General features: G+C 50.1%; 1 protein-coding gene across 1 annotated transcript in view; it reads left to right on the forward strand.

Annotated features, from left to right (window-relative positions):
• PDE2A (phosphodiesterase 2A) overlaps nt 1-27,936 on the forward strand; it is an 859,648-nt gene that overhangs the window by 555,301 nt on the left and 276,411 nt on the right. The window contains exons 3-4 of the mRNA XM_063950594.1: nt 11,521-11,610; nt 23,968-24,056. Coding sequence (XP_063806664.1) covers nt 11,521-11,610; nt 23,968-24,056 — 179 coding nt within the window. The remainder of the gene's footprint in view (nt 1-11,520; nt 11,611-23,967; nt 24,057-27,936) is intronic.

Consider the following 27,936-nt stretch of genomic DNA (forward strand, 5'->3'; position numbering starts at 1 on the left):
AACCGTATTTTCCAGTAGGGCCACACGTTATATGATTTTGGCAATGAAGGAGGCGTTACATTTAGCTGATACTACAGGTACCACTAAACAGGGTATTATGTGGGGTGTGAAAAAACTACCTATAGTTTTTCCTGAATCAGAAGAACTAAATGATGTATGTGATGAAGCGTGGGTTGCCCCCGATAAAAAGATGCTAATTTCAAAGAAGTTATTAGCTTTATACCCTTTCCCGTCAGAGGTTAGGGCGCGCTGGGAAACACCTCCTAGGGTGGACAAGGCGCTCACACGCTTATCTAAACAAGTGGCGTTACCCTCTCCTGAGACGGCCGCACTTAAAGATCCAGCAGATAGGAGGATGGAAAATATCCAAAAAAGTATATACACACATACAGGTGTTATACTACGACCAGCTATAGCGACAGCCTGGATGTGCAGTGCTGGAGTAGCTTGGTCAGAGTCCCTGATTGAAAATATTGATACCCTGGATAGGGACAATGTTTTACTGTCTTTAGAGCAAATAAAGGATGCATTTCTTTATATGCGTGATGCACAGAGGGATATCTGCACACTGGCATCACGGGTAAGTGCTATGTCCATTTCGGCCAGAAGAAGTTTATGGACGCGACAGTGGTCAGGCGATGCGGACTCAAAACGGCATATGGAAGTTTTGCCGTATAAAGGGGAGGAGTTATTTGGAGTCGGTCTATCAGATTTGGTGGCCACGGCTACAGCCGGGAAATCCACCTTTTTACCTCAAGCTACTCCCCAACAGAAAAAGACACCGACTTTTCAACCGCAGCCCTTTCGTTCCTTTAAAAACAAGAGAGCAAAGGGATATTCATATCTGCCACGAGGCAGAGGAAGGGGGAAGAGACACCAACAGGCAGCTCCTTCCCAGGAACAGAAGCCCTCCCCCGCTTCTACAAAAGCCTCAGCATGACGCTGGGGCTTCTCAAGCGGACTCGGGGGCGGTGGGCGGTCGTCTCAAGAATTTCAGCGCGCAGTGGGCTCAATCGCAGGTAGATCCCTGGATCCTGCAGATAATATCTCAGGGGTACAGGTTGGAACTAGAGACAGATCCGCCTCGCCGTTTCCTGAAGTCTGCTTTACCAACGTCCCCCTCAGAAAGGGAGACGGTTTTGGAAGCCATTCACAAGCTGTACTCTCAGCAGGTGATAGTCAAGGTACCTCTTCTACAACAGGGAAAGGGGTATTATTCCACTCTATTTGTGGTACCGAAGCCGGACGGCTCGGTAAGACCTATTCTAAATCTGAAGTCCTTGAACCTGTACATAAAGAAGTTCAAGTTCAAAATGGAGTCACTCAGAGCAGTGATAGCGAACCTGGAAGAAGGGGACTTTATGGTGTCCTTGGACATCAAGGATGCGTACCTCCACGTTCCAATTTACCCCTCACACCAGGGGTACCTCAGGTTCGTTGTACAAAACTGTCACTATCAGTTTCAGACGCTGCCGTTCGGATTGTCCACGGCACCTCGGGTCTTTACAAAGGTAATGGCCGAGATGATGATTCTTCTTCGAAGAAAAGGCGTATTAATTATCCCATACTTGGACGATCTCCTAATAAGGGCAAGGTCCAGAGAACAGCTAGAGAGGGGATTAGCACTGTCTCAAGAAGTGCTAAAACAGCACGGCTGGATTCTGAATATTCCAAAATCCCAGTTAATGCCGACAACTCGTCTGCTGTTCCTAGGGATGATTCTGGACACGGTTCAGAAAAAGGTTTTTCTCCCGGAGGAAAAAGCCAAGGAGTTATCCGAGCTTGTCAGGAACCTCCTAAAACCAGGAAAGGTGTCTGTACATCAATGCACAAGAGTCCTGGGAAAAATGGTGGCTTCTTACGAAGCAATTCCATTCGGCAGATTCCATGCACGAATTTTCCAGAGGGATCTGTTGGACAAATGGTCAGGGTCGCATCTTCAGATGCACCAGCGGATAACCCTGTCTCCAAGGACAAGGGTATCTCTTCTGTGGTGGTTGCAGAGTGCTCATCTATTGGAGGGCCGCAGATTCGGCATACAGGATTGGATCCTGGTGACCACGGACGCCAGCCTGAGAGGCTGGGGAGCAGTCACACAAGGAAGAAACTTCCAGGGAGTGTGGACGAGCCTGGAAACGTCTCTTCACATAAACATTCTGGAACTAAGAGCAATCTACAATGCTCTAAGCCAGGCAGAACCTCTGCTTCAAGGAAAACCGGTGTTGATCCAGTCGGACAACATCACGGCAGTCGCCCATGTAAACAGACAGGGCGGCACAAGAAGCAGGAGTGCAATGGCAGAAGCTGCAAGGATTCTTCGCTGGGCAGAGAATCATGTGATAGCACTGTCAGCAGTGTTCATCCCGGGAGTGGACAACTGGGAAGCAGACTTCCTCAGCAGACACGACCTTCACCCGGGAGAGTGGGGACTTCATCCGGAAGTCTTCCACATGCTGGTAACCCGTTGGGAAAGACCAATGGTGGACATGATGGCGTCTCGCCTCAACAAAAAACTGGACAGGTATTGCGCCAGGTCAAGAGATCCGCAGGCAATAGCTGTGGACGCGCTGGTAACGCCTTGGGTGTACCAGTCGGTGTATGTGTTTCCTCCTCTGCCTCTCATACCAAAAGTATTGAGAATTATACGGCAAAGAGGCGTAAGAACGATACTAGTGGTTCCGGATTGGCCAAGAAGGACTTGGTACCCGGAACTTCAAGAGATGATCACGGAAGATCCGTGGCCTCTACCTCTAAGGAGGGACTTGCTTCAGCAGGGTCCCTGTCTGTTTCAAGACTTACCGCGGCTGCGTTTGACGGCATGGCGGTTGAACGCCGGATCCTAAAGGAAAAAGGCATGCCGGAAGAAGTCATTCCTACTTTGATTAAAGCAAGGAAGGAAGTAACCGTGCAACACTATCACCGCATTTGGCGAAGATATGTTGCGTGGTGCGAGGATCGGAGTGCTCCGACGGAGGAATTTCAACTGGGTCGATTCCTACATTTCCTGCAATCAGGATTGTCTATGGGTCTCAAATTGGGATCTATTAAGGTTCAAATTTCGGCCCTGTCGATTTTCTTTCAAAAAGAATTGGCTTCAGTTCCTGAAGTCCAGACTTTTGTTAAGGGAGTGCTGCATATACAGCCTCCTGTGGTGCCTCCAGTGGCACCGTGGGATCTCAATGTGGTTTTGGAATTTCTAAAATCTCATTGGTTTGAACCACTAAAAAAGGTGGATTTAAAATATCTCACATGGAAAGTGACCATGTTACTAGCCCTGGCTTCGGCCAGGAGAGTGTCAGAACTGGCAGCTTTATCTTACAAAAGCCCATATCTGATTTTCCATTCGGACAGGGCAGAACTGCGGACTCGTCCGCATTTTCTCCCTAAGGTGGTGTCAGCATTTCATCTGAACCAGCCTATTGTAGTGCCTGCGGCTACAAGTGACTTGGAGGACTCCAAGTTACTGGACGTTGTCAGAGCATTAAAAATATATATTGCAAGGACAGCTGGAGTCAGAAAATCTGACTCGTTGTTTATATTGTATGCACCCAACAAGATGGGTGCTCCTGCGTCTAAGCAGACGATTGCTCGTTGGATCTGTAGCACAATCCAACTTGCACATTCTGTGGCAGGCCTGCCACAGCCTAAATCTGTAAAGGCCCACTCCACAAGGAAGGTGGGCTCATCTTGGGCGGCTGCCCGAGGGGTCTCGGCATTACAACTTTGCCGAGCAGCTACGTGGTCAGGGGAGAACACGTTTGTAAAATTTTACAAATTTGATACTCTGGCTAAGGAGGACCTGGAGTTCTCTCATTCGGTGCTACAAAGTCATCCGCACTCTCCCGCCCGTTTGGGAGCTTTGGTATAATCCCCATGGTCCTTTCAGGAACCCCAGCATCCACTAGGACGATAGAGAAAATAAGAATTTACTTACCGATAATTCTATTTCTCGGAGTCCGTAGTGGATGCTGGGCGCCCATCCCAAGTGCGGATTATCTGCAATAATTGTACATAGTTATTGTTAACTAATTCGGGTTATTGTTTAGGAAGCCATCTTTCAGAGGCTCCTCTGTTATCATACTGTTAACTGGGTTTGATCACAAGTTGTACGGTGTGATTGGTGTGGCTGGTATGAGTCTTACCCGGGATTCAAAATTCCTCCCTTATTGTGTACGCTCGTCCGGGCACAGTACCTAACTGAGGCTTGGAGGAGGGTCATAGGGGGAGGAGCCAGTGCACACCACCTGATCGGAAAGCTTTACTTTTTGTGCCCTGTCTCCTGCGGAGCCGCTATTCCCCATGGTCCTTTCAGGAACCCCAGCATCCACTACAGACTCCGAGAAATAGAATTATCGGTAAGTAAATTCTTATTTTACAGTTGCCTGATGTTTCGATGTTCTACGTAGCTTTCCGATGTTTTTAGATGTGCGTATGGAGGCTAATTCAGATTCTGAAGGATCTGCGTCCTGATGCGCGAAGTACCAATGTTCTCCTAGTATTTTTGGCCCAGATTTATCAAGCCTTGGAGAGCAATAAATTGTGCGGTGATAAAGTACCAACCAATCAGCACCCAACTGTCATGTTACAGGCTGTGTTTGAAAAATTACAGTTATGAGCTGATTGGTTGGCGCTGTGCAAGTTATCACTCTCCAGGGCTTGATAAATCTGGGCTTCTGTTTACTGTTGCCATATCTAGCCCAGTACTTCAGGACTGCGCATGCGCGAATCAGTCCTGCGATGTTGGACCCAGGGCGGCAGTACACTGATGACAGCAATTGACAGTCTGATGCTGTTTGGGAGCGGCGCGGGGGCGGCAATAGTTACTCCGATGTCCGATGGGCCGGTGATATTTACACAGTTTATTCTATGCTGCATTTTCTCACTCAGGGAGCGGATGACGGAAGCCGTCAAAAAGACACCTGCTGCGCCTTTTTCATATGGTCACACAGCCGCTGCGTACAAAGACACTTTTTGCGCAACGTTTTCAGTTTGGCTATCTACAGTACGTGGTTTATTTGGCCAATATGCTGTGGTTCTATTGAAAAATTTGGGCACCACAAATTAGCCCAATAATCCCTCTGCTAGAATGAAGTACTGTGCTAGATATGACATCAGCAAACGTTATAACTAGTGGAATATGGGATAGACTTTCTCGGGCATATGGCAGCATCTGGTAAACAACTCTTAAAGCATGTAAAAGCTTTTCTCACCATCACGGCTGAGCAGTACCATACAATGCATACTCTGTAGCAACAAACAATACATACTGCTAGGCCTAGTTTCAAATAAAACAAATTAGCATTTTCTATTTTATTCATTTGCTTGCACTGAGCTGTGTGCTCTGCGGAACGTGTGAATAAAACATCAGGCAATAGCAGCAGATGTATAATATTCAATTGTTTTCTACTGACTGCTAATCTCCAGCAAGTGTTAATCCACAAAGACTATGGACCTGCCGGTGTAACATAATGCAAAACACCGTTCTGTCTGTTCTTTATATATAACCGTATTTGTGTAACAAATAACATAATCCAGCAGAGGGAACGTACAGTTATAGAAAACAAGGAAAGGAGACCGACATAAACTGATGGTGCACGGAGGGAGATACAGGGCCTGACACAAACAGTACGCCAACAGTACGCCATACGTAGGTGAGCAAGCACCTGAGGGAGATAGAGAGAGATACAGTGGGAGGACTGAGGGAGATGGAGTGTGGTGCAGAGTGAGATGGAGTGGGGCGCAGAGTGAGATGGAGTGTGGTGCAGAGTGAGATGGAGTGTGGTGCAGAGTGAGATGGGGTGGGGTGCAGAGTGAGATGGAGTGGGGCGCAGAGTGAGATGGAGTGGGGCGCAGAGTGAGATGGAGTGGGGTGCAGAGTGAGATGGAGTGGGGTGCAGAGTGAGATGGAGTGGGGTGCAGAGTGAGATGGAGTGGGGTGCAGAGTGAGATGGAGTTGGGGACAGAGGGAGATGGAGTGGAGGACAGTGGGAGATGGAGTGGGGTGCAGAGTGAGATGGAGTGGGGTGCAGAGTGAGATGGAGTGGGGTGCAGAGTGAGATGGAGTGGGGCGCAGAGTGAGATGGAGTGTGGTGCAGAGTGAGATGGAGTGTGGTGCAGAGTGAGATGGAGTGGGGTGCAGAGTGAGATGGAGTGGGGTGCAGAGTGAGATGGAGTGGGGTGCAGAGTGAGATGGAGTGAGATGGAGTGGGGTGCAGAGTGAGATGGAGTTGGGGACAGAGGGAGATGGAGTGGAGGACAGTGGGAGATGGAGTTGGGGACAGAGGGAGATGGAGTTGGTGGACAGTGGAAGATGAAGTGCAGGACAGTAGGAGATGGAGTGGGGTGCAGAGTGAGATGGAGTGGGGTGCAGAGTGAGATGGAGTGGGGTGCAGAATGAGATGGAGTGGAGGACAGTGGGAGATGGAGTGGAGGACAGTGGGAGATGGAGTGGAGGACAGTGGGAGATGGAGTTGGGGACAGAGGGAGATGGAGTGGAGGACAGAGGGAGATGGAGTGGAGGACAGTGGGAGATGGAGTTGGGGACAGAGGGAGATGGAGTGGAGGACAGTGGGAGATGGAGTTGGGGACAGTGGGAGATGGAGTTGGTAGACAGTGGGAGATGGAGTGGAGGACAGTAGGAGATGGAGTGGGGTGCAGAGTGAGATGGAGTTGGGGACAGAGGGAGATGGAGTTGGTGGACAGTGGGAGATGGAGTGGAGGACAGTGGGAGATGGAGTTGGGGACAATGGGAGATGGAGTTGGTAGACAGTGGGAGATGGAATGGAGGACAGTAGGAGATGGAGTGGGGTGCAGAGTGAGATGGAGTTGGGGACAGAGGGAGATGGAGTTGGTGGACAGTGGGAGATGGAGTGGAGGACAATGGGAGATGGAGTTGGGGACAGAGGGAGATGGAGTGGAGGACAGTGGGAGATGGAGTTGGGGACAGAGGGAGATGGAGTTGGTGGACAGTGGAAGATGGAGTGCAGGACAGTAGGAGATGGAGTGGGGTGCAGAGTGAGATGGAGTGCAGAATGAGATGGAGTGGAGGACAGTGGGAGATGGAGTTGGGGACAGTGGGAGATGGAGTTGGGGACAGTGGGAGATGGAGTGGAGGACAGTGGGAGATGGAGTGGAGGACAGTGGGAGATGGAGTTGGGGACAGTGGGAGATGGAGTTAGTAGACAGTGGGAGATGGAGTGGAGGACAGTAGGAGATGGAGTGGGGTGCAGAGTGAGATGGAGTTGGGGACAGAGGGAGATGGAGTTGGTGGACAGTGGGAGATGGAGTGGAGGACAATGGGAGATGGAGTTGGGGACAGAGGGAGATGGAGTGGAGGACAGTAGGAGATGGAGTGGAGGACAGTGGGAGATGAAGTGGGGTGCAGAATGAGATGGAGTTGGGTACAGAGGGAGATGGAGTGGAGGACAGTAGGAGATGGAGTGGAGGACAGTGGGAGATGGAGTGGTGGTGCAGAATGAGATGGAGTTGGGTACAGAGGGAGATGGAGTGGAGGACAGTGGGAGATGAAGTGGAGGACAGTGGGAGATGGAGTTGGCGGACAGTGGGAGATGGAGTTGGGGACAGAGTGAGATGGAGTGGGGTGCAGAGTGAGATGGAGGGGGGTGCAGAGTGAGATGGAGGGGGGTGCAGAGTGAGATGGAGTTGGGGACAGTAGAAGATGGAGTGGAGGACAGTGGGAGATGGAGTGGGGTGCAGAGTGAGATGGAGTGGGGTGCAGAATGAGATGGAGTTGGGGACAGAGGGAGATGGCGTGGAGGACAGTGGGAGATGAAGTGGAGGACAGTGGCAGATGGAGTTGGTGGACAGTGGGAGATGGAGTTGGGGACAGAGTGTGATGAAGTGGGGTGCAGAGTGAGATGAAGTTGGGGACAGTAGGAGAGGGAATTGGGGACAGTAGGAGATGATGTGGAGGACGGTGGGAGATGGAGTTGGGGACAGTGGGAGATGGAGTGGGGTGCAGAGTAAAATGGAGTTGGGGACAGAGGGAGATGGAGTTGGGGACAGAGGGAGATGGAGTGGAGGACAGTGGGAGATGGAGTTGGTGGACAGTGAGAGATGGTGTGGAGGACAGTAGGAGATGGAGTGGGGTGCAGAATGAGATGGAGTTGGGGACAGTGGGAGATGGAGTGGAGGACAGTGTGAGATGTAGTTGGGGACAGAGAGAGATGGAGTGGAGGACAGTAGGAGATGGAGTGGGGTGCAGAGTGAGATGGAGTTGGGGACAGTAGGAGATGGAGTGGAGGACAGTAGGAGATGGAGTGGGGTGCAGAGTGAGATGAAGTTGGGGACAGTAGGAGATGTTGTGGAGGACAGTGGGAGATGGAGTTGGGGACAGAGGGAGATAGAGTTGGGGACAGTAGGAGATGGCGTGGAGGACAGTAGGAGATGGAGTTGGGGACAGTGAGAGATGGAGTGCAGGACAGTGGGAGATGGAGTGGAGGACAGTAGGAGATGGAGTTGGGGACAGTGGGAGATGGAGTGGAGGACAGTGGGCGATGGAGTGGGGGGCAGAGTGAGATGGAATTGGGGACAGTAGGAGATGGAGTGGAGGACAGTGGGAGATTGAGTGGAGGACAGTGGGAGATTGAGTGGAGGACAGTGGGAGATTGAGTTGAGGACTGTGGGAGATTGAGTTGAGGACAGTGGGAGATGGAATGGAGGACAGTGGGAGATGGAATGGAGGACAGTGGGAGATGGAGTGGAGGACAGTAGGAGATGGAGTGGAGGACAGTGGGAGATGGAGTGGGGGGCAGAGGGAGATGGAGTGGAGGACAGTGGGAGATGGAGTGGAGGACAGTGGGAGATGGAGTTGGGGACAGTGGGAGATGGAGTTGGGGACAGTGGCAGATGGAGTTGGCGGACAGTGGGCGATGGAGTTGGGGACAGAGTGTGATGGAGTGGGGTGCAGAGTGAGATGAAGTTGGGGACAGTAGGAGAGGGAGTTGGGGACAGTAGGAGATGATGTGGAGGACAGTGGGAGATGGAGTGGAGGACAGTGGGAGATGAAGTGGAGGACAGTGGCAGATGGAGTTGGCGGACAGTGGGAGATGGAGTTGGCGACAGAGTGTGATGGAGTGAGGTGCAGAGTGAGATGAAGTTGGGGACAGTAGGAGATGGAGTTGGGGACAGTAGGAGATGATGTGGAGGACAGTGGGAGATGGAGTTGGGGACAGTGGGAGATGGAGTGGGGTGCAGAGTAAAATGGAGTTGGGGACAGTAGGAGATGGAGTTGGGGACAGAGGGAGATGGAGTTGGGGACAGTGAGAGATGGAGTGGAGGACAGTAGGAGATGGAGTGGGGTGCAGAATGAGATGGAGTTGGGGACAGTAGGAGATGGAGTGGAGGACAGTGGGAAATGGAGTGGAGGACAGTGGGAGATGGAGTGGGGGGCAGAGGGAGATGGAGTGGAGGACAGTAGGAGATGGAGTTGGGGACAGTGAGAGATTTAGTTGGGGACAGTAGGAGATGGAGTGGAGGACAGTGGGAGATGGAGTGGGGGTAGAGGGAGATGGAGTGAAGGACAGTGGGAGATGGAGTGGAGGACAGTGGGAGATGGAGTTGGGGACAGTGGGAGATGGAGCTGGGGACAGTGGGGGATGGAGTGGAGGACAGTGGGGGATGGAGTTGGGGACAGTGGGAGATGGAGCTGGGGACAGTGGGGGATGGAGTGGAGGACAGTGGGAGATGGAGTTGGGGACAGTGGGAGATGGAGCTGGGGACAGTGGGGGATGGAGTGGAGGACAGTGGGGGATGGAGTTGAGGACAGTGGTAGATTGAGTGGAGGACAGTAGGAGATGGAGTTGGGGACAGAGGGAGATGGAGTTGGGGACAGTGGGAGATGGAGTTGGGGACAGTGGGAGATGGAGTTGGGGACAGTGGGAGATGGAGTGGAGGACAGAGGGAGATGGAGTGGAGGACAGTGGGAGATGGAGTGGAGGACAGTGGGAGATGGAGTGGGGGGCAGACGGAGATGGAATTGCAGCATTCTCATCCAGACCATGCCTTGCTGGAGAGCCTCTGAGTTAATCCAGTCCATACATCCAGATTGTCCCAATTTACAGTATAGTGGACTCTGCCCTGTGATTGGGGTGCTTGTCCTGACTTGTGGTAGTTTGGGGATATTTCCATAATAACACACCTCAGCTATAATATAAAGTCACTTACTGTTGGCACTATACCCTGCCCGCCCTGGCGATACTGGCCTGGAGTGGTAAGAATTACCTGCGTCACTGCGCCCGTTGTGCGCTTGCAGTTCCATTGCTTCACTTACAGAGCTCCAGCATACCCTGGTGTGCGTTACAGCTTGGATACACACATTATATATTATCCTTGTCCTTACATTTAAAGGACATTACCATTTATTTTAATGATGAAATTAACGGTATTGAGTCAGTAGCTTATGTGATTTTTTTTAAAAGAATGAAGCATTTGTTTATGCATTTGCTATGTTAACTCCTTCCTGACGTGTTGTGGCCACGACAGACATTGTGGCGGTACAGGTACCGGCGTCGCCATGGTGCGTAATAAATAACCTCCCGTTCTTTGGTTAATCCTGACGCGGTGGATGTCTTCTGTCTACCAGACGCTGGGCATGCAGCATGTGCAAGTCAGTAGGTGGTTCCGCAACGTAATACTGTACTGAATGCAGACCCAGATTCTGGAGACGCCACATAACCGCCTCTTGTGTCATCATCCCGCCGTGCTTTGTCTGAGTGACAGCTTAAAAAACAAGGGCCCTCATTCCGAGTTGTTCGCTCGTTCTTTTTCATCGCATCGCAGTGAAAATCCGCTTAGTACGCATGCGCAAAGTTCGCACTGCGACTGCGCCAAGTAACTTTACTATGAAGAAAGTATTTTTACTCACGGCTTTTTCTTCGCTCCGGCGATCGTAATGTGATTGACAGGAAATGGGTGTTACTGGGCGGAAACACGGCGTTTCAGGGGCGTGTGGCTGAAAACGCTACCGTTTCCGGAAAAAACGCAGGAGTGGCCGGAGAAACGGTGGGAGTGCCTGGGCGAACGCTGGGTGTGTTTGTGACGTCAACCAGGAACGACAAGCACTGAAATGATCGCACAGGCAGAGTAAGTCTGGAGCTACTCAGAAACTGCTAAGTAGTTAGTAATCGCAATATTGCGAATACATCGGTCGCAATTTTAAGAAGCTAAGATTCACTCCCAGTAGGCGGCGGCTTAGCGTGTGTAACTCTGCTAAATTCGCCTTGCGACCGATCAACTCGGAATGAGGGCCAAGGTTCTTTGTTTTTTTTGTTTCTGTTTGTACAGTTAGGATATGTTTATTGCTCTTACACAGATGTGGCACAGTGGGGATTGGGGGTTGTAGTGACAGGGAACAGAATGGGGTAGTAAATGCGTGGTTTGGGGCAGATAGGTACACCCAGACTGCTGGAATGAGCGAGCCGTTAGGCTATTATACTCTATACATTTGGTCATGTATTCCAGCCTCATTTCATATGCTGTTTCTGTCTCCCGTCTTTCCAGGATGCTTTGCTCACCCTCGGTTCCGTCATCGACATCCCTCGCCTACGGGACGCCATCAAAGATGCCGTCGCTGCTGTTTTGCCAAAAGTGGTGAGTTCACGACAGTGCAGTTCTTGAACATTTTGCTTCCACTAATACCCAGCTAACGGAAGCAAAGACGTAAGCCAAAAGTGTACATTGCACAGCCAAGGCAGAAAACTGCGGCAACAGGGCCAGAAAGTAGCACTTATGTGGGTTTGGGTGTTATCGGCCACCAGATGAAGATACAGAAACACTACGAGATTAGGTCCAGATTTATCAAGCCTTGGAGAGTGATAAATTGCACGGTCATTTAAGTACCAGCCAATCAGCTCCTAGCTGTCATGTTACAGCCTGGGTTTGAAAAATGACAGTTATGAGCTGATTGGTTGGTACTTTATCACCGTGCAATGCATCACTCTCCAGGGCTTGATACATCTGGGCTTATAATCCAGAGCAGTGTAGCGAGGCAATACAGACATTAAATAAAGGATTAATTACCTAGCTCTTATAATTTCCAGAAAACCAATGTGTGAACTGTTATTGCTCCTGAAAACATGGCATGCAGTAGGTACAGTCACTACAGGTTGTCGGATTATTGGCAGCGCCCGCTCTGCTCTCTCTGTATATGGAAGGTTGGCGTGGAAGGTAAATCCGTGCCGCTGTCGGGCTGTGTCTGTAGTCTCTGTGACTGATTGCTGTTCAGCGCTGCATAATGGGAGCTGATAAGATGAAGCGGGTGTATGCGCTGATGTCAGGATAAACCCGTCCAATAAGTGTGCAGTGTACACAGACTGATAATGATGTATACCCACTGTCTGCTTATTTGTATTTATCAGTATAGCTGGATAATGCATTAGGCAGCCTGATTCCTGCCTAGGGCCCTGTATACACTGAGGAGGTTGTGTTATCCTAACTCACGTTTTTGGAGAGGAGAGAGAGGGGCCAGACCAGTGGCCTAGGTCCACACGGGTTCTTCATTCATCTCTGCCAGGGAACTGATAATTTATGAAAGTGCCCATTTTTATAGTTCTGTCTCTGAAATCTTACCTTCCTGCTACTGTGTTTGATACAGATGTGTCCTCATACATAATTTCTGCAGCCGCGCCAACCAGCGCCTCTCTGCACGCCAGGTCCCGTGAGACTCTGCTAGCGTCAGGCGTCTTTTTTGCCGAAACTGCATCTTAGTCGAAACGCAACATGACTAGGACACACGAATAGACTGTGCTGATTCATTTGATAAGCAACACTTGTATATCTGTGCGACTGAATCTGTACACGAAGTGCTACAATGTTGCAACCGCAGCTTTTTCCAATACAAGTTCTGTTCTGCTCCGAATACAGCCTCAGGGGGTTATTCAGGTCGCATAACGAAGTGATGCGACCGCAGTATCCCCGTTGGCGGCGCCAGTGCACATACGCAGGTACCATCCTGCACGTGTGCGGCCACCGAATGCGTTCGGCTTGCAGTGGATGCGAACGCCCCTGCCTGGTTGACAGGCAGAGGCGTTCACAGGGCGACGATGGACCGCTGCGATGGCGGTGAAACAAAAGTGGGGGCGGGGCAGCTGCATGATGTCACACACAGCAGCTCTGATCTAAAAAATAGTGGCGGACCTCCTGCATACGTAGCCTAACTCATCGCCATCTTATCTCACCCAGATCCCTGACCTGGAACATTTATTGATGCCTTTTGTGCTGCCAGTTGGTTGATTGCTGGTAATCAATATGTTGTGTAAAATACACTTGTCCGCAAAGGACAGAATAGGTCCACCGTCCGCTAAGGAGGAGCATGACATGTTGTAGGAATTCCTCAGAAGTGTAATCCAGACCAAGAATGAAGCGTAGATGGATGTGGCATCCCTGGAAGAACAAGTGGTGGCATTGGAAACCTCTATAGACCGCACAGGAACTTACTGAGCCATTGCTGATCTGCTCCCTCTCAAGCACAGATGGCTTCACTCCAAGGAATCCAATCCAAATATCCGCGTGGGAAATGTACCACAAGATGGGACGGACATTGTAGCCTCTCTAATTTGGTTGTTCAAAAGCCTCTGACCCTCACTGCCACGGACAATATTCAACCACGTAATCACAAATGCATACATTTTATTTTTCTCAATAATACAAAGAGGTTTGGAAGTTTCTGTAGAGTTATTGAGGGACCCTACCAATCAGCATTGACTATGTAGCTGTGCCTGGCAACAGCTGCGTACAACAGCCTGAGAGTCTTCTGTTGGAGACCCCACGGAGCCCACAGGGCAACGTATTAAGAAGACACCAAGCGGTGACTGTATGAGCTCCACAGCTTCCTCACACCCACAGCACGACAGGTCTGAGATGCACAATTCTTTTTCATCACTATTATTGGAATATAAAGACCAGCTTCCCTTCTTCTCAAGCCTGAGCTGTGGGTGCCATCATTATTAATGGTTGTTTGACAACACCTTGACTGTCCCACATGGACCATGGTGGCACCTGGAACTTCTCATGCTTACCTTGAAGTATTACTGTAGTTTGCATATGAGGATCATTAACCCGCTGACGTCCCGTAAGACCAGGCCAGTGAAATTATCCGTTCAGCCATCATTTAATGCGTTGTCAGCAAAGCCTACTAAGTGCTACAATGAATGAAGGCATTGTCCATCCCTCCTGGAGGGCGATCACATTACTTGCACTCGTGTTATCTCTCCGCTCGCGTCTGGATGTAGGATAATTGTTACTGGGGATACAAATGTTGCACAATGAGTCTCTTGATAGAACTAAATTATCCACCTCACAAGAAGTTAGTGCAGGTTATAGCAAATTTCTGCAAAGATTTATACACAAGCTCAACTTCTGAGAGTGTTCCTATCATTCTGCAGACACACAGGGATTGCAGAATTATTTATCTTAATCTGAGAGTAAAATGAGCATCCCAGTGCGTCTTCTCCGTGCCGGCTGGAAAACCAGAATAATAAATCCTTAACAGACTGTTCTTTATTTACTAGCTGTTGTCCCGGACGCTGCCTGTGTGGTTTATTGTTTCTCTCTTTCCTCCTCTTTTCTTCCGCACCTTTCCTCTTCTTTTTCTCTTCCTCCCCCTCTTACTCCATGTCTCCTCATCCGTCTTTCTCCCTCTGATACTCTTACCCCTCTTTCTCACCCCTTTTTCTCTTTCCCTCCCACTACTCTCTATCTCTCTTACCTTCTCTCTCTATCGCTTCATCCCTTTTCTGTCTTGTTCTTTTTTCCCCCCTCTCGCTCAGCTGCCCCTCTGGGGGCAGATGGTCAGGGTTTGTGGAAGTTTTTTACTTGGAATAAAACATGGTGGGAGGCGTGCTCTGTGCACAATAGGGATGACGAGAGCGCACACCTACATGCTGACATCATTTTTTATCAGCGTTTGATTTTATGATATACGATTTATAAAAAGTAGGCAATATTCTGGCTGTCCAGTCTATAAACCTGTGTAAATATTAGTAGCAATTGAAAAGTTTTCTGGCAAATTGTATGCGGCTCTGACAGCTGCGACTCCCATCGCCGTACACAAATCTCTGCTTCTCTGCAGACGCCATTGTACTCACAGACCTGCGCACTTTCACCAAAACTCACGGTCATCGTGCTACCAGGGGGATTCCACCAGTTTTCTTAAACGAGATCCCAATTAGACAGCTAAATGCTTTGGAGTCTGAACAGAGGGGGTAATTCAGACCTGATTGGTAGGCAGCGATTTCTGCTACTCTGCGATCAGATAGTCGCCGCCTACAGGGGGAGGGAGAATTCGCTGTGCAAGTGTGCGTTCGGATGTGTAGAAACTGATTTTGTGCAGTCTCTGCGCAGCCCAGGATTTACTCTGCCGCGGCGATTGTATCCTCCTGATCGTGGCCGGAGCCAACGCCAGACACCCTCCCTGAAAACCCCTGATCTCGCCTGCGTTTTTCCGGACACTCCTCTAAAACAGTCAGTTACCACCCACAAACGGCTTCTTCCTGTCAATCACCTTGCGAACGCCCGTGAGTTCGGATTTTGTGCATTATCCTGTCGCAGGGCGCCGATCCCGTAGCAGCGGCCCGTCGTGCCTGCGCATTGCGTTGCAAACGCATGCGCAGTTCAGATCTGATCGCACGCTGTGCGAAAACGCACAGCAGTGATCAGGTGTGAATTACCCCCAGAGTGTCAGATAACGGAGAGCGGCAGAAAGCCAAAGACTGATCCCACTGGACTGGCTGCGATGATGACCCAGCTCTATCTATGCGGCAGGAGGGACGTCACAGGAACGGACAGATACAGTAGTATCACACAGAGACGCTGTCTGGCTGCGGCACAGTGTGTACTTGTTACTATATAAAGATGTATAACCGTGACAGACGGCAAAGGTCATCAGTAACATGACAGTAGAGATCACGGCTCTACCCTGTCCTTTATTTTATTCATACGGTAAAGGTCACAGATTGCCGCAGGGTCACATTGCGTCCGTCACACAGCAGGAGAACTACTAGTGCGTGTTACAGGTGCCAGTGTATCGAGATAATCAATGTTATTCACTTCACCTGTCAGTGGTTGTACTGTTATGGCTGCGCGGTGTGTGTGTGTATATATATATATATATATATATATATATATATATATATATAGTATATATACAGGATGAGTATCCCTTATCCAAAAAGCTTGGGACCAGAAGTATTTTGGATATCGGAGTTTTCTGTATTTTGGAATAATTGCATACCATAATGAGAGATCATGGCGATGGGTCTAAGCACAGAATGCATTTATGTTCCATATACAGTGTTTATATACACAGCCTGAAGGTCATTTAATACAATATTTGGAATACCTTTGTGTATTAAACACAGTTTGTGTACATTGAGCCATCAGAAAACAAAGGTTTCACTATCTCACTCTCACTCAAGAAATTCCGTATTTCGGAATATTTGGATATCGGCTACTCAACCTGTGTATGTATGTGTGTATATATATATATACATACATATGTATACAGTATTTCTACTCCAATCAGCCATAACATAAAATCCACTGGCAATTATCTTGTTACAATGACACCTGACAGGGCTGATATATATATCAGGCAGTAAGTGAACAGTCAGTTCTTCATGTTGATGGAAGCAGGAAGATTGGGTAAGTACATATAAGATTCTGAGTGACTGGTGGCTGGACGCCTGGGTCACAGCATCTCTTGTGGGTGTTCCTGGCATGCAGTGATGAGTACCTACCATAACTAGTCCAAGGAAGGACAACCTGTGACCGGGTCATGGGCGGCCATTGATGCACATGGGGAGTGAAGGCTTTCCTATCTGGTCTGATCCTGCAGAAGAGCTTCTGTAGCACAATCTGCTGAATAAGATAATGCTGGCTGTGATATAAAGGTGTCAGAACACACAGTGTTGCTAAGTATGGGGCTGTGTAGCCGCAGAGTGGTCAGAGTGCCCACGCCGACCCCTGTCTGCCACAGAAAGCGCCTACAATGGGCACATGAGCATCAGAACTGGGCCAAAGACCAATGGAAGAAGGTGGCGTGGTCTGATGAACAATGTTACATCATGTGGAGGGCGTGGTGCGTGTGGTATCCTGGGGAAAAGATGGCACTATGGGAAGAAGTCAACCTGGACAATGTTCTGCTGGGAAACCTTGGGTCCGGGCATTCATGTGCCAACTACCTAAATATTGCTGCAGACCAAGTACCTCCCTTTATGTTACCAGTATTCCCTAAAGGCAGTGGCCTCTCTCAGTAGGATAATGTGCCCTGCCATACTGCAGCCATTGCTCAGGAATGGTCTGAGGAACATGACAAAGATCTCAAGGTGGTGTCTTGGCCTCCAAATTCCCCAGACCTCAGTCGGATCGAGCATCTGTGGGACGTGCTGGAAAACAAGTCTGAGCCATGGAGACCCGACCTCACACCTTACAGGACATAGAGGATCTGCTGCTAAGATACCACAGGACACCTTCAGAGGTCTACTGGAGTCCATGCCTCGATGGGTCAGCGCTGTTTTGGTAGCACAAGGGGAATCTTCACAATATTAGGCAGGTGGTTTTAATGTTATGCCTGAGCATCTGAAAGGTGACCCCACAGACGGGCTTAGCGCAGTGAAGAGGAACCGAGATGAGAAGTAAACCCTGACTTGACATATCCTTTAATTCATATTACTCTGTCTGTGTGACTGTGTCATATAACGTATGCTCCTATCCCTGATGTACTGTAATATCACATGAAATAGACTGAAAATGAACCACAGCTCTAATTATTGGAAACATCATTTGCTAAACACATCTTACAAATGTCTGCTAATATCAAGTAGAGTGTTAGCTCCTGGGCAAAGGGCTGCATCTTTTGTAATGATCAACATAACAGAAGAGGAAAGATGAAAGGGAATGTCTAGAGCAGAATGCCAGTCCCGTCCTTTAGTCCTCGTCACAAGGAGAATACTTATATCGGTGTCGGTGCTTCCTTGCCGAACGCACTTCAGATTGCTAATTGCTGACTTTGTGCGAATGAGGGCAGTGAACGAGGACTGTAAAAAATTCATGAGAACAACTTATCATTTGGGAATCTTTTATGAAAACAGAGCTATGCAAATGTAGAGCTGTCCTTTCCACCGCCCCTGGGGTACTGCGCCGCGCACACGTTCTGCATCTCTAATTAGCCATGTGCTGCGGGCCCGACACACTGGGGCCTCTCTGTCTGCGTGCAAACAGCCGGAGCCTCGGTAATTGGAGGATGAGATGTATAGGGAGCCGCCATCCGACCGCAAGTGCCCAGATTGTAATATTAACCCGCTCTAGGAGGACAGGTATTGCTCACGCATGGCTGGGCCTAGCTCTCAGTCTCCCCACAGAGGAAGTTTTAGCGGAGGATAAAGTTTGTGTACCGACGTTACATGGAACCAGGGCCGGTGACTGCTGCGTCCTAGTTTAAATCACTTAAATGCCCCAGATTTGCTTTGTAGGCTCGGTTGTGTTTTCATTTCACTAAGCCGCATATAGAACAAAAAGCTGTAGAGAATGAGGAGAGATTGCCATTGACATTTAGCACACGATAGGAACCGATGCCACAGACACGATGCACTGCCATCGCTGGACCCTAATGAAGATGAGCCCCATGGCACCTGCCGTGTGGGCTTGTCAGGGCTATGGGAAGTGTTCAGTGCACACTGGTGGAATTCTTGCTCCTTGCCCACAGTGTGGGTGTCGTGGGAGGTGCGGTGACCTTCAGTCAGGGATGGTGCACGTGGGCTGGGGTGACGTTGTGACAGTAGGATGGTAGAAGCTTCCTGCCATTGGGCCCTGCATATTCCTAGGAGAGATGGTCCCCTTATATATCACAGTATTGTACAGGCCCCTAATACAGCTCTCTGAACAGGTCAGCGTGGGCTCTTCACAGAGGGGACAGGGAACCGGCGCAGAGGGGACAGGGAACCGGCGCAGAGGGGACAGAGAGGTCGCACAGAGGGGACAGAGAGGTCGCACCGAGGGAACAGGGAACCGGCGCAGAGGGGACAGAGAGGTCGCACAGAGGGGACAGGAAACCGGCGCAGAGGTGACAGAGAGGTCGCACAGAGGGGACAGGGAACCGGCGCAGAGGGGACAGAGAGGTCGCACAGAGGGGACAGGACACCGACGCAGAGGGGACAGGGAACCGACGCAGAGGGAACAGGGAACCGGCATAGAGGGGACAGAGAGGTCGCACAGAGGGGACAGGGAACTGACGCAGAGGGAATAGAGAGGTCGCATAGAGGGGACAGGGAACCAGCGCAGAGGGGACAGAGAGTTCGCACAGAGGGGACAGGGAACCGGCGCAGAGAGGACAGAGAGGTTGCACAGAGGGGACAGGGAACCGACGCAGAGGGAACAGGGAACCGGCGCAGAGGGGACAGAGAGGTCGCACAGAGGGGACAGGGAACTGATGCAGAGGGGATAGAGAGGTCGCACAGAGGGGACAGGGAACCGACGCAGAGGGGACAGAGAGGTCGCACAGAGGGGACAGGGAACCGGCACAGAGGGGACAGAGAAGTCGCACAGAGGGGACGGGGAGCCTGCACAGAGGGGACAGGAAGGCGTCACATACAGTAGGGGAGAGGTTGATTGTCAGTGCTGAGTATATCGCATTGATTCTGTGGCAGAGAGAGAAGATTTGCACTAGTGAATTTATTAAGTCCATTTCCTATAGGAGGTTTATTGAGCGTGAAATTGGGTTCAACTGTGTCAGGGAATGGAGGAACAGACAGCATCTGCTGCAATTCCCAGCACTTCACCACTAACGTTTGTTGGCAACATTGAGCCTGGGAGAGAAACTTTGGGTCAGATTCAGATGTGGTTGGAGTGAGCATTACACAGAAGCAGCAGTGATGAACAGACATTACACAGAAGCAGCAGCGATGCACAGGCATTACACAGAAGCAGCAGCGATGCACAGGCATTACACAGAAACAGCAGTGATGCACAGGCATTACACAGAAGCAGCATCGATGCACGGGCATTACACAGAAGCAGCAGCGATGCACAGGCATTACACAGAAGCAGCAGCGATGCACAGGCATTACACAGAAGCAGCAGCGATGCACAGGCATTACACAGAAGCAGTAGTGATGCACAGACATTACACAGAAGCAGCATCGATGCACAGGCATTACACAGAAGCAGCAGCGATGGACAGGCATTACACAGAAGCAGCAGCGATGCACAGGTATTACACAGAAGCAGCAGCGATGCACAGGTATCGTAATGCAGCAGGAGGTGTCCTGGGAATTCAGCATCAGATCAGAGTGACCCCATGAGGGTACGGGGGGCCCGTAAAGTGGAGACGTATTCTGAGCTGTGCGGGAACACTGGAGCCACCAGGCAGGATTGGGGTATCTGCACGGAACTTGGCTCTGTGGGTTTGCAGAAACAAGAAAGGAATAGTAGTCGTTATTACCGCAATAGTGCTCTATAGTTTGTACTGTTCTTAAGTACACTGAGTAATAAGAGAATCTGCTGTTGAGCAGAGAAAAGTGACATTTATTATAAAATCCTCCGTTTATATTCTATGCAAAGTCTTCTTTACATTGAGTAGCAAGTAGGGAGCATAGTAATCTATTATAGTAATATATTATAGACACGCATGTGCAAGGTAACAAAAAATGCAATATTGTGTGCCTATACGGCTAGAATGGCTAATACCTTTTGAGGGATCGAGCTTCAGAGCTTGATAAATTGGAGAAGATGCTGTGCATAATTCTGCCCTTAGCCTTTAGTAAATGACATTATCTCCAATTGCCTGGAATGTGACTTTGTCTATGCAGTGAGCTGGCCCCGGATTGGACGACTTTACCCGTTCCCACTGGACCCAGGTTAACCCAACAATAACCCAGGTTTTTGCATTGGCGTGAAACCTGTAATCATGGAGCCAGGTTACTAGAACCACATAGAAATCATTGCTGCACATGTGTGAGGGGTTTAGCCACATTGGTGGTCATTCCGAGTTGTTCGCTAGCTGCATTCGGTCGCTGTGCAGCCATGAGGCAAAAAAACGTCACTCCTACGCATGCGTATGTGGCGCAATGCGCACGCGCGAAGTAATATTACAACGAACTATGTAGTTTCACACAGGGTCTAGCGACGCTTTTCAGTCGCACTGCTGGCCGCAGAGTGATTGACATGAAGAGGGCGTTTCTGGGTGTCGACTGACTGGTTTCAGGGAGTGTTTGAAAAAACGCAGGCGTGCCAGTAAAAACGCAGGGCGTGTTTGTGACGTCAAAACAGGAACTGAACAGTCTGAAGTGATCGCAAGCGCTGAGTAGGTTTTGAGCTACTCTAAAACTGCACAAAAAAACTTTGTAGCCGCTCTGCGATCCTTTTGTTCGCACCTCTGCTAATCTAAAATACACTCCCAGTGGGCGGCGGCATAGCGTTTGCACGGCTGCTAAAAACAGCTAGCGAGCGACCAACTCGGAATGACCACCATTGCCCTGAACCTGTAGGTCTGTGGTAAGTGCCTCCCACGTGACATGATAGAGGGAGATTACCAATAATTGGGTGCTCAGGGTCCGGGAGGGGGTGTGACTGCACCGCGTGGGGTAGAATTCCAGATTTCTCACCTGCAGCTATATAAACTTCTTGGAAGAAAGTGGAAAATAAATCATTCATTGCTTTATCTCATTTACATAAATCAATCCTGCGCGTTAAGCAGTCATTCTGTAACGTGATAGAAGAGAACGAGGTTAATTCTCCATCTGCTAAGCTGCAATATTGACCCGCAAATCCCTGCAAGGTGTCATTGGGACAGGTCCCCACATGCCGCTAGGACACAAGCAGCAATGTGAGATCCAGAGACTGTGGTAAATGGACGATCTGTGGTGCTAGACAGGAGTCGGCTGGACAGAAGAGCGTAGCTGCAGGGCAGTCTCGTGTGTTGGAGTCGGATGTACAGTATTACAAGGGTGCAGTGTTCCTGTGATACAATGGGGCAGATGTATTAAGCCTGCAGAAGGGATAAGTGCAAGGTGATAACGCACCAGCCAATCATTACGGGTTTGAAAAATGACAGTTCGGAGCTGATTGGCTGGTGCGTTATCACCTTGCACTTATCACTGCTTTATCACTGCTCCAGGCTTAGTACATCTGCCCCAATATTCCCTTCCACGCTGTGTTTGTAAGAGGAAATAAAAACCACATTACAGTATATTATATTTTGTCTTTCAGAGTTTTATTTTAATTACTAACATCTATTTTATTATAATAAAGGAGAATAGTTGTTGACTGAAGATTTATCTAATAAAATTGTTAAAACACTGTATGTTCCCCTGTGTATGAATCCACCAATCCCACACACGCATGTACTGTATGTGGGTCCGGACTGCAGAGCTGTCAGTCAGCCTCTGTCTGCTCAGCTAGAGAAGCTCCTCCCACCTGTCAGGGTGATCTGTAGAGGATTGAGAGAGAGAGTGATAGACAGATATGTCATGTACATTACAGTATATATGTATGTGTGTATAAGTGCCATTGCTGGAATTGGTGGCTACAGACGTCATCACTTCAGGCTTCATCAGGAAGACCTGTGTATTAGTAGGAATAACGCGCCCCCAGCTTGAATTATATTGTGATATCAGGCGTACCCCCTTCTGCAGTCATACGCTGTTATGTTATGATCATGGATTAACAACATGGGTGGTCATTCCGAGTTGTTCGCTCGTTACCGATTTTCGTTATGCTACGATTTGTTGCTAACTGTGCATGCGCATGGTACGCAGAGATCATGCGCTAGGTTATTTAACAAAAAACTTAGTAGATTTGCTGGTGTTCGTACGACGCTTTTCAGTCGCACTGCTGTTCGGTAAATGATTGACAGAAAAGGGGCGTTTCTGGGCGGCAACTCAGCGTTTTCACGGTTCATGGCTAAAAAACACAGGCGTGTCAAAGAAAAACGCGGGAGTGTCTGGAGAAGCGGGGGAGTGGCTGGCCGGACGCAGGGCGTGTTTGTGACGTCAAACCAGGAACTAAACGGACCGAGCTGATCGCAGTGTAGGAGTAGGTCTGGAGCTACTCAGAAACTGCAAAGAATTATTTAGTAGCAATTCTGCTAATCTTTCGTTCGCTATTCTGCTAAGATTAGATACACTCCCAGAGGGCGGCGGCCTAGCGTGTGCAATGCTGCTAAAAGCAGCTAGCGAGCGAACAACTCGGAATTAGGGCCATTATGTCGAGTGCAAAATGCAAACACGGTGGCAATGTGTGTTTTTTTGAAGCATTTTTATTGTGTAGACATTATAACTGTACCATCACGCTGACAGTATTAATGCCGACACAGGAAACATGCTCTAACAGTATTGTTGTGTTGGCATTTTCCAGTCGACAATGGGCCTAATTCTGAGTTGATCGCAGCAGGAACTTTGTTAGCAATCGGGCAAAACCATGTGTACTGCAGGGGGGGCAGATGTAACATGTTCAGAGAGAGTTATATTTTGCTGGGGTTTGTTCAAACTGAAATCTAAATTGTTGTGTAAAAATAAAGCAGCCAGTTTTACCCTGCACAGAAACGAAATAACCCACCCAAATATAACTCTCTCTGCACATGTTATGTCTGCCCCCCCCCCCCCCCCCCCCCTGAACTGTACATGGTTTTGTCCAATTGCTAACAAACTTGCTGCTGCGATCAACTCAGAATTACCCCCAATGTGCTGTTGACATTTTGACTGTAGACCGCATAACCGTAGGCGTATCTTATAATGGGTGCAGGAGATTGTCGCAAGGACTATAAGCTCTGAAACACTTGAATAGGGGGCCCGCTGGGAGACTGTACATGAGCCCCCTCCTCTGTTAAACCTCCTCTCAGCATAACCGTCCACCAAACACCCGCCCTGGGCGACGTTTAATTCCATATAATGTACAGCAGGAATGCGCTGTCCCTGTATAATGTATCATGGCTGACGCCACCTCTGTGTGTTACAGGATCATGCCTTCATCTACCTGCTGGACGCGGACGGGCGCCTGGTGTGCGATGACCCGTACCATGAGCTGCCTCAGGAAGGGAAACTCAGGTAGGAAAACTCTTATATACTGCATTACATTGCCTTTATTCATCCAGCTTTGCTGTGTAATTACATTGTAGATCATTTATGTAACGCAGAAGTGTCACTTACCACTCGGGGTGATTCCGGTCCCTCACATTCACACAGCAGCTGCCCGGTCTGGAATACGTCTGGTGTATAAGCGGCCATAAGAAAATTGGCCTTATCGGCAATGAAATGGCTTTTCTTGTCACTTGGACATATATTTTGCAGTTGTGACCATGGGGGTCATTCCGAGTTGTTCGCTCTGTGAATTTTTTCTCATTGCAGCGATTTTCCGCTTAGTGCGCATGCGCAATGTCCGCAGTGCGACTATGCCAAGTAAATTTGCTATGCAGTTAGGTATTTTACTCACGGTTTTTTCTTCGTTCTGGTGATCGTAATGTGATTGACAGGAAGTGGGTGTTTCTGGGCGGAAACAGGCCGTTTTATGGGTGTGTTCGAAAAAACGCTACAGTTTCTGGGAAAAACGCGGGAGTGGCTGAAGAAACGGAGGAGTGTCTGGGCGAACGCTGGGTGTGTTTGTGACGTCAAACCAGGAACGGCAAGCACTGAACTGATCGCAGATGCCGAGTAAGTCTGGAGCTACTCAGAAACTGCTAAGAAGTGTCTATTCGCAATTCTGCTAATCTTTCGTTCGCAATTTTAAGAAGCTAAGATTCACTCCCAGTAGGTGGCGGCTTAGCGTGTGTAAAGCTGCTAAAAGCAGCTTGCGAGCGAACAACTCGGAATGAGGGACCATGTTTAAGCAGCGAGTTCTTGTCTCAGGCGAGACGGACGGTTATTTCTGCTGCATTCTAGAGGTTTCTATAGTTTAATTGGTGCCTAACAGCGAATGTGTTTGTTGCACCAGGAATACATGGTTTATAACATGGGTGTAAGTGGGGTGTAAGGTCTGTGACGTGCACTTGGTGTAAGCTAGACACACGCTGCACTTGTTGGCCGGAACGCACGTGGGGCCTGATTCAGCGAATGTCTACGCAGCTGTGATTGTTAAAGCTACGGAACTGCGAGGCAGAACAAGCGCAGCAGCTGCCCGACAAAGAGCAGAGACTCCCACCGGAATCATTGCAACGTCTCAGCAACTGCGTACTCCATCGCAACCGCCACGCACGTGCCAGGAACATTGACTCCCTGAGTGTGTCTGTGGTGTAGATGGCTGTGGGAGCTGCGTCGCTGTGCCATATGTTCTGTGTACGAGATCACAGTCGGAAGACGATATACGCCCTAAAAATGTTTACGACACGACAGGGTTTTTTCCACCAGTCCCCATTACTTCCCCCTTCTTCACTTTGCGATTAATCCCTCACTGCGAATGGTAGCGCAAAAGTACCTCAGTGTGTGCTCAGCGTGATCGCAGTCACCCAGTAATCGCTCCACTGCGTACAAATTAGCATCGTAACCGCATCTGAATGAGGCCCCATGAGCTCAGCCTGTAAGCAGAAAGAAGCTATTTTATATCTGCTCTTTTTCTTATGTAAGAAATGTTTTCCTCTGTGCACGCCCCTCTCCCTGCATTGCTGTCACCTCTGCGCACACCCCTCTCCCTGCATTGCTGTCACCTCTGTGCACGCCCCTCTCCCTGCATTGCTGTCACCTCTGTGCACGCCCCTCTCCCTGCATTGCTGTCACCTCTGTGCACGCCCCTCTCCCTGCATTGCTGTCACCTCTGTGCACGCCCCTCTCCCTGCATTGCTGTCACCTCTGTGCACGCCCCTCTCCCTGCATTGCTGTCACCTCTGTGCACGCCCCTCTCCCTGCATTGCTGTCACCTCTGTGCACGCCCCTCTCCCTGCATTGCTGTCACCTCTGTGCACGCCCCTCTCCCTGCATTGCTGTCACCTCTGTGCACGCCCCTCTCCCTGCATTGCTGTCACCTCTGTGCACGCCCCTCTCCCTGCATTGCTGTCACCTCTGTGCACGCCCCTCTCCCTGCATTGCTGTCACCTCTGCGCACGCCCCTCTCCCTGCATTGCTGTCACCTCTGTGCACGCCCCTCTCCCTGCATTGCTGTCACCTCTGTGCACGCCCCTCTCCCTGCATTGCTGTCACCTCTGCGCACGCCCCTCTCCCTGCATTGCTGTCACCTCTGCGCACACCCCTCTCCCTGCATTGCTGTCACCTCTGCGCACGCCCCTCTCCCTGCATTGCTGTCACCTCTGTGCACGCCCCTCTCCCTGCATTGCTGTCACCTCTGTGCACGCCCCTCTCCCTGCATTGCTGTCACCTCTGCGCACGCCCCTCTCCCTGCATTGCTGTCACCTCTGCGCACGCCCCTCTCCCTGCATTGCTGTCACCTCTGCGCACACCCCTCTCCCTGCATTGCTGTCACCTCTGTGCACGCCCCTCTCCCTGCATTGCTGTCACCTCTGCGCACGCCCCTCTCCCTGCATTGCTGTCACCTCTGCGCACGCCCCTCTCCCTGCATTGCTGTCACCTCTGCGCACGCCCCTCTCCCTGCATTGCTGTCACCTCTGCGCACCCCCTCTCCCTGCATTGCTGTCACCTCTGCGCACGCCCCTCTCCCTGCATTGCTGTCACCTCTGCACCCGCCCCTCTCTCTGCATTGCTGTCACCTCTGCATGCCCCTCTCTCTGCATTGCTGTCAGCTCTGCGCGCACCCCTCCCCCTGCATTGCTGTCACCCTGGCACGCCCCCCTCCCCCTGCATTGCCGTCACCCCGCCCCCCCCCCCTCCCCCTGCATTGCTGTCACCTCGGCGACCCCTCCCCCTGCATTGCTGTCACCTCGGCGACCCCTCCCCTGCATTGCTGTCACCCCGGCACGCCCCCCTCCCCCTGCATTGCCGTCACCCCGGCACGCCCCCCTCCCCCTGCATTGCTGTCACCTCGGCGACCCCTCCCCCTGCATTGCTGTCACCTCTGCGACCCCATCCCCCTGCATTGCTGTCACCTCTGCGCCCCCTGCATTGCTGTCACCCCGGCACGCGCCCCTCTCCCTGCATCGCTGTCACCCCGGCACGCGCCCCTCTCCCTGCATAATTAGTGCTTATACTGAAGTCCTCTTGCCGGTGTCAGAATCCAAGGCGCGGTTTCCTTCCACGGTATCAGCCGTCTGATGTTAATGATCATCATCTGTTTCTCATTCTGAGCTGTTGTTGAATCTTATTTTCACTTGTGCAGGTGTTTATATTCATATCGGTTATTGTATTAGTGACACCTGGATCCTTCAGACGCTGAGCGTAGACGGCGCTGTCCCATCTATCACCTTCTATACAGACACTTAGAAAGCCATTTTCTGGTGTTAGATACACTGTAATTACACGATCCAGTCACAGGAAGAAGCCACGTGTATACCTTATTGTGTAATTACACGATCCAGTCACAGGAAGAAGCCACGTGTATACCTTATTGTGTAATTACACGATCCAGTCACAGGAAGAAGCCACGTGTATACCTTATTGTGTAATTACACGATCCAGGCACAGGAAGAACCACGTGTGTACCTTATTGTGTAATTACACGATCCAGGCACAGGAAGAAGCCACGTGTATACCTTATTGTGTAATTACACGATCCAGGCACAGGAAGAACCACGTGTGTACCTTATTGTGTAATTACACGATCCAGTCACAGGAAGAAGCCACGTGTATACCTTATTGTGTCATTACACGATCCAGGCACAGGAAGAAGCCACATGTATACCTTATTGTGTAATTACACGATCCAGGCACAGGAAGAAGCCACGTGTATACCTTATTGTGTCATTACACAATCCAGGCACAGGAAGCAGCCACGTGTATACCTTATTGTGTAATTACACGATCCAGGCACAGGAAGAAGCCACGTGTATACCTTATTGTGTAATTACACGATCCAGTCACAGGAAGA

The sequence above is a fragment of the Pseudophryne corroboree genome, chromosome 2, assembly GCF_028390025.1.
Source record: "Pseudophryne corroboree isolate aPseCor3 chromosome 2, aPseCor3.hap2, whole genome shotgun sequence".
Lineage (NCBI taxonomy): Eukaryota > Metazoa > Chordata > Amphibia > Anura > Myobatrachidae > Pseudophryne > Pseudophryne corroboree.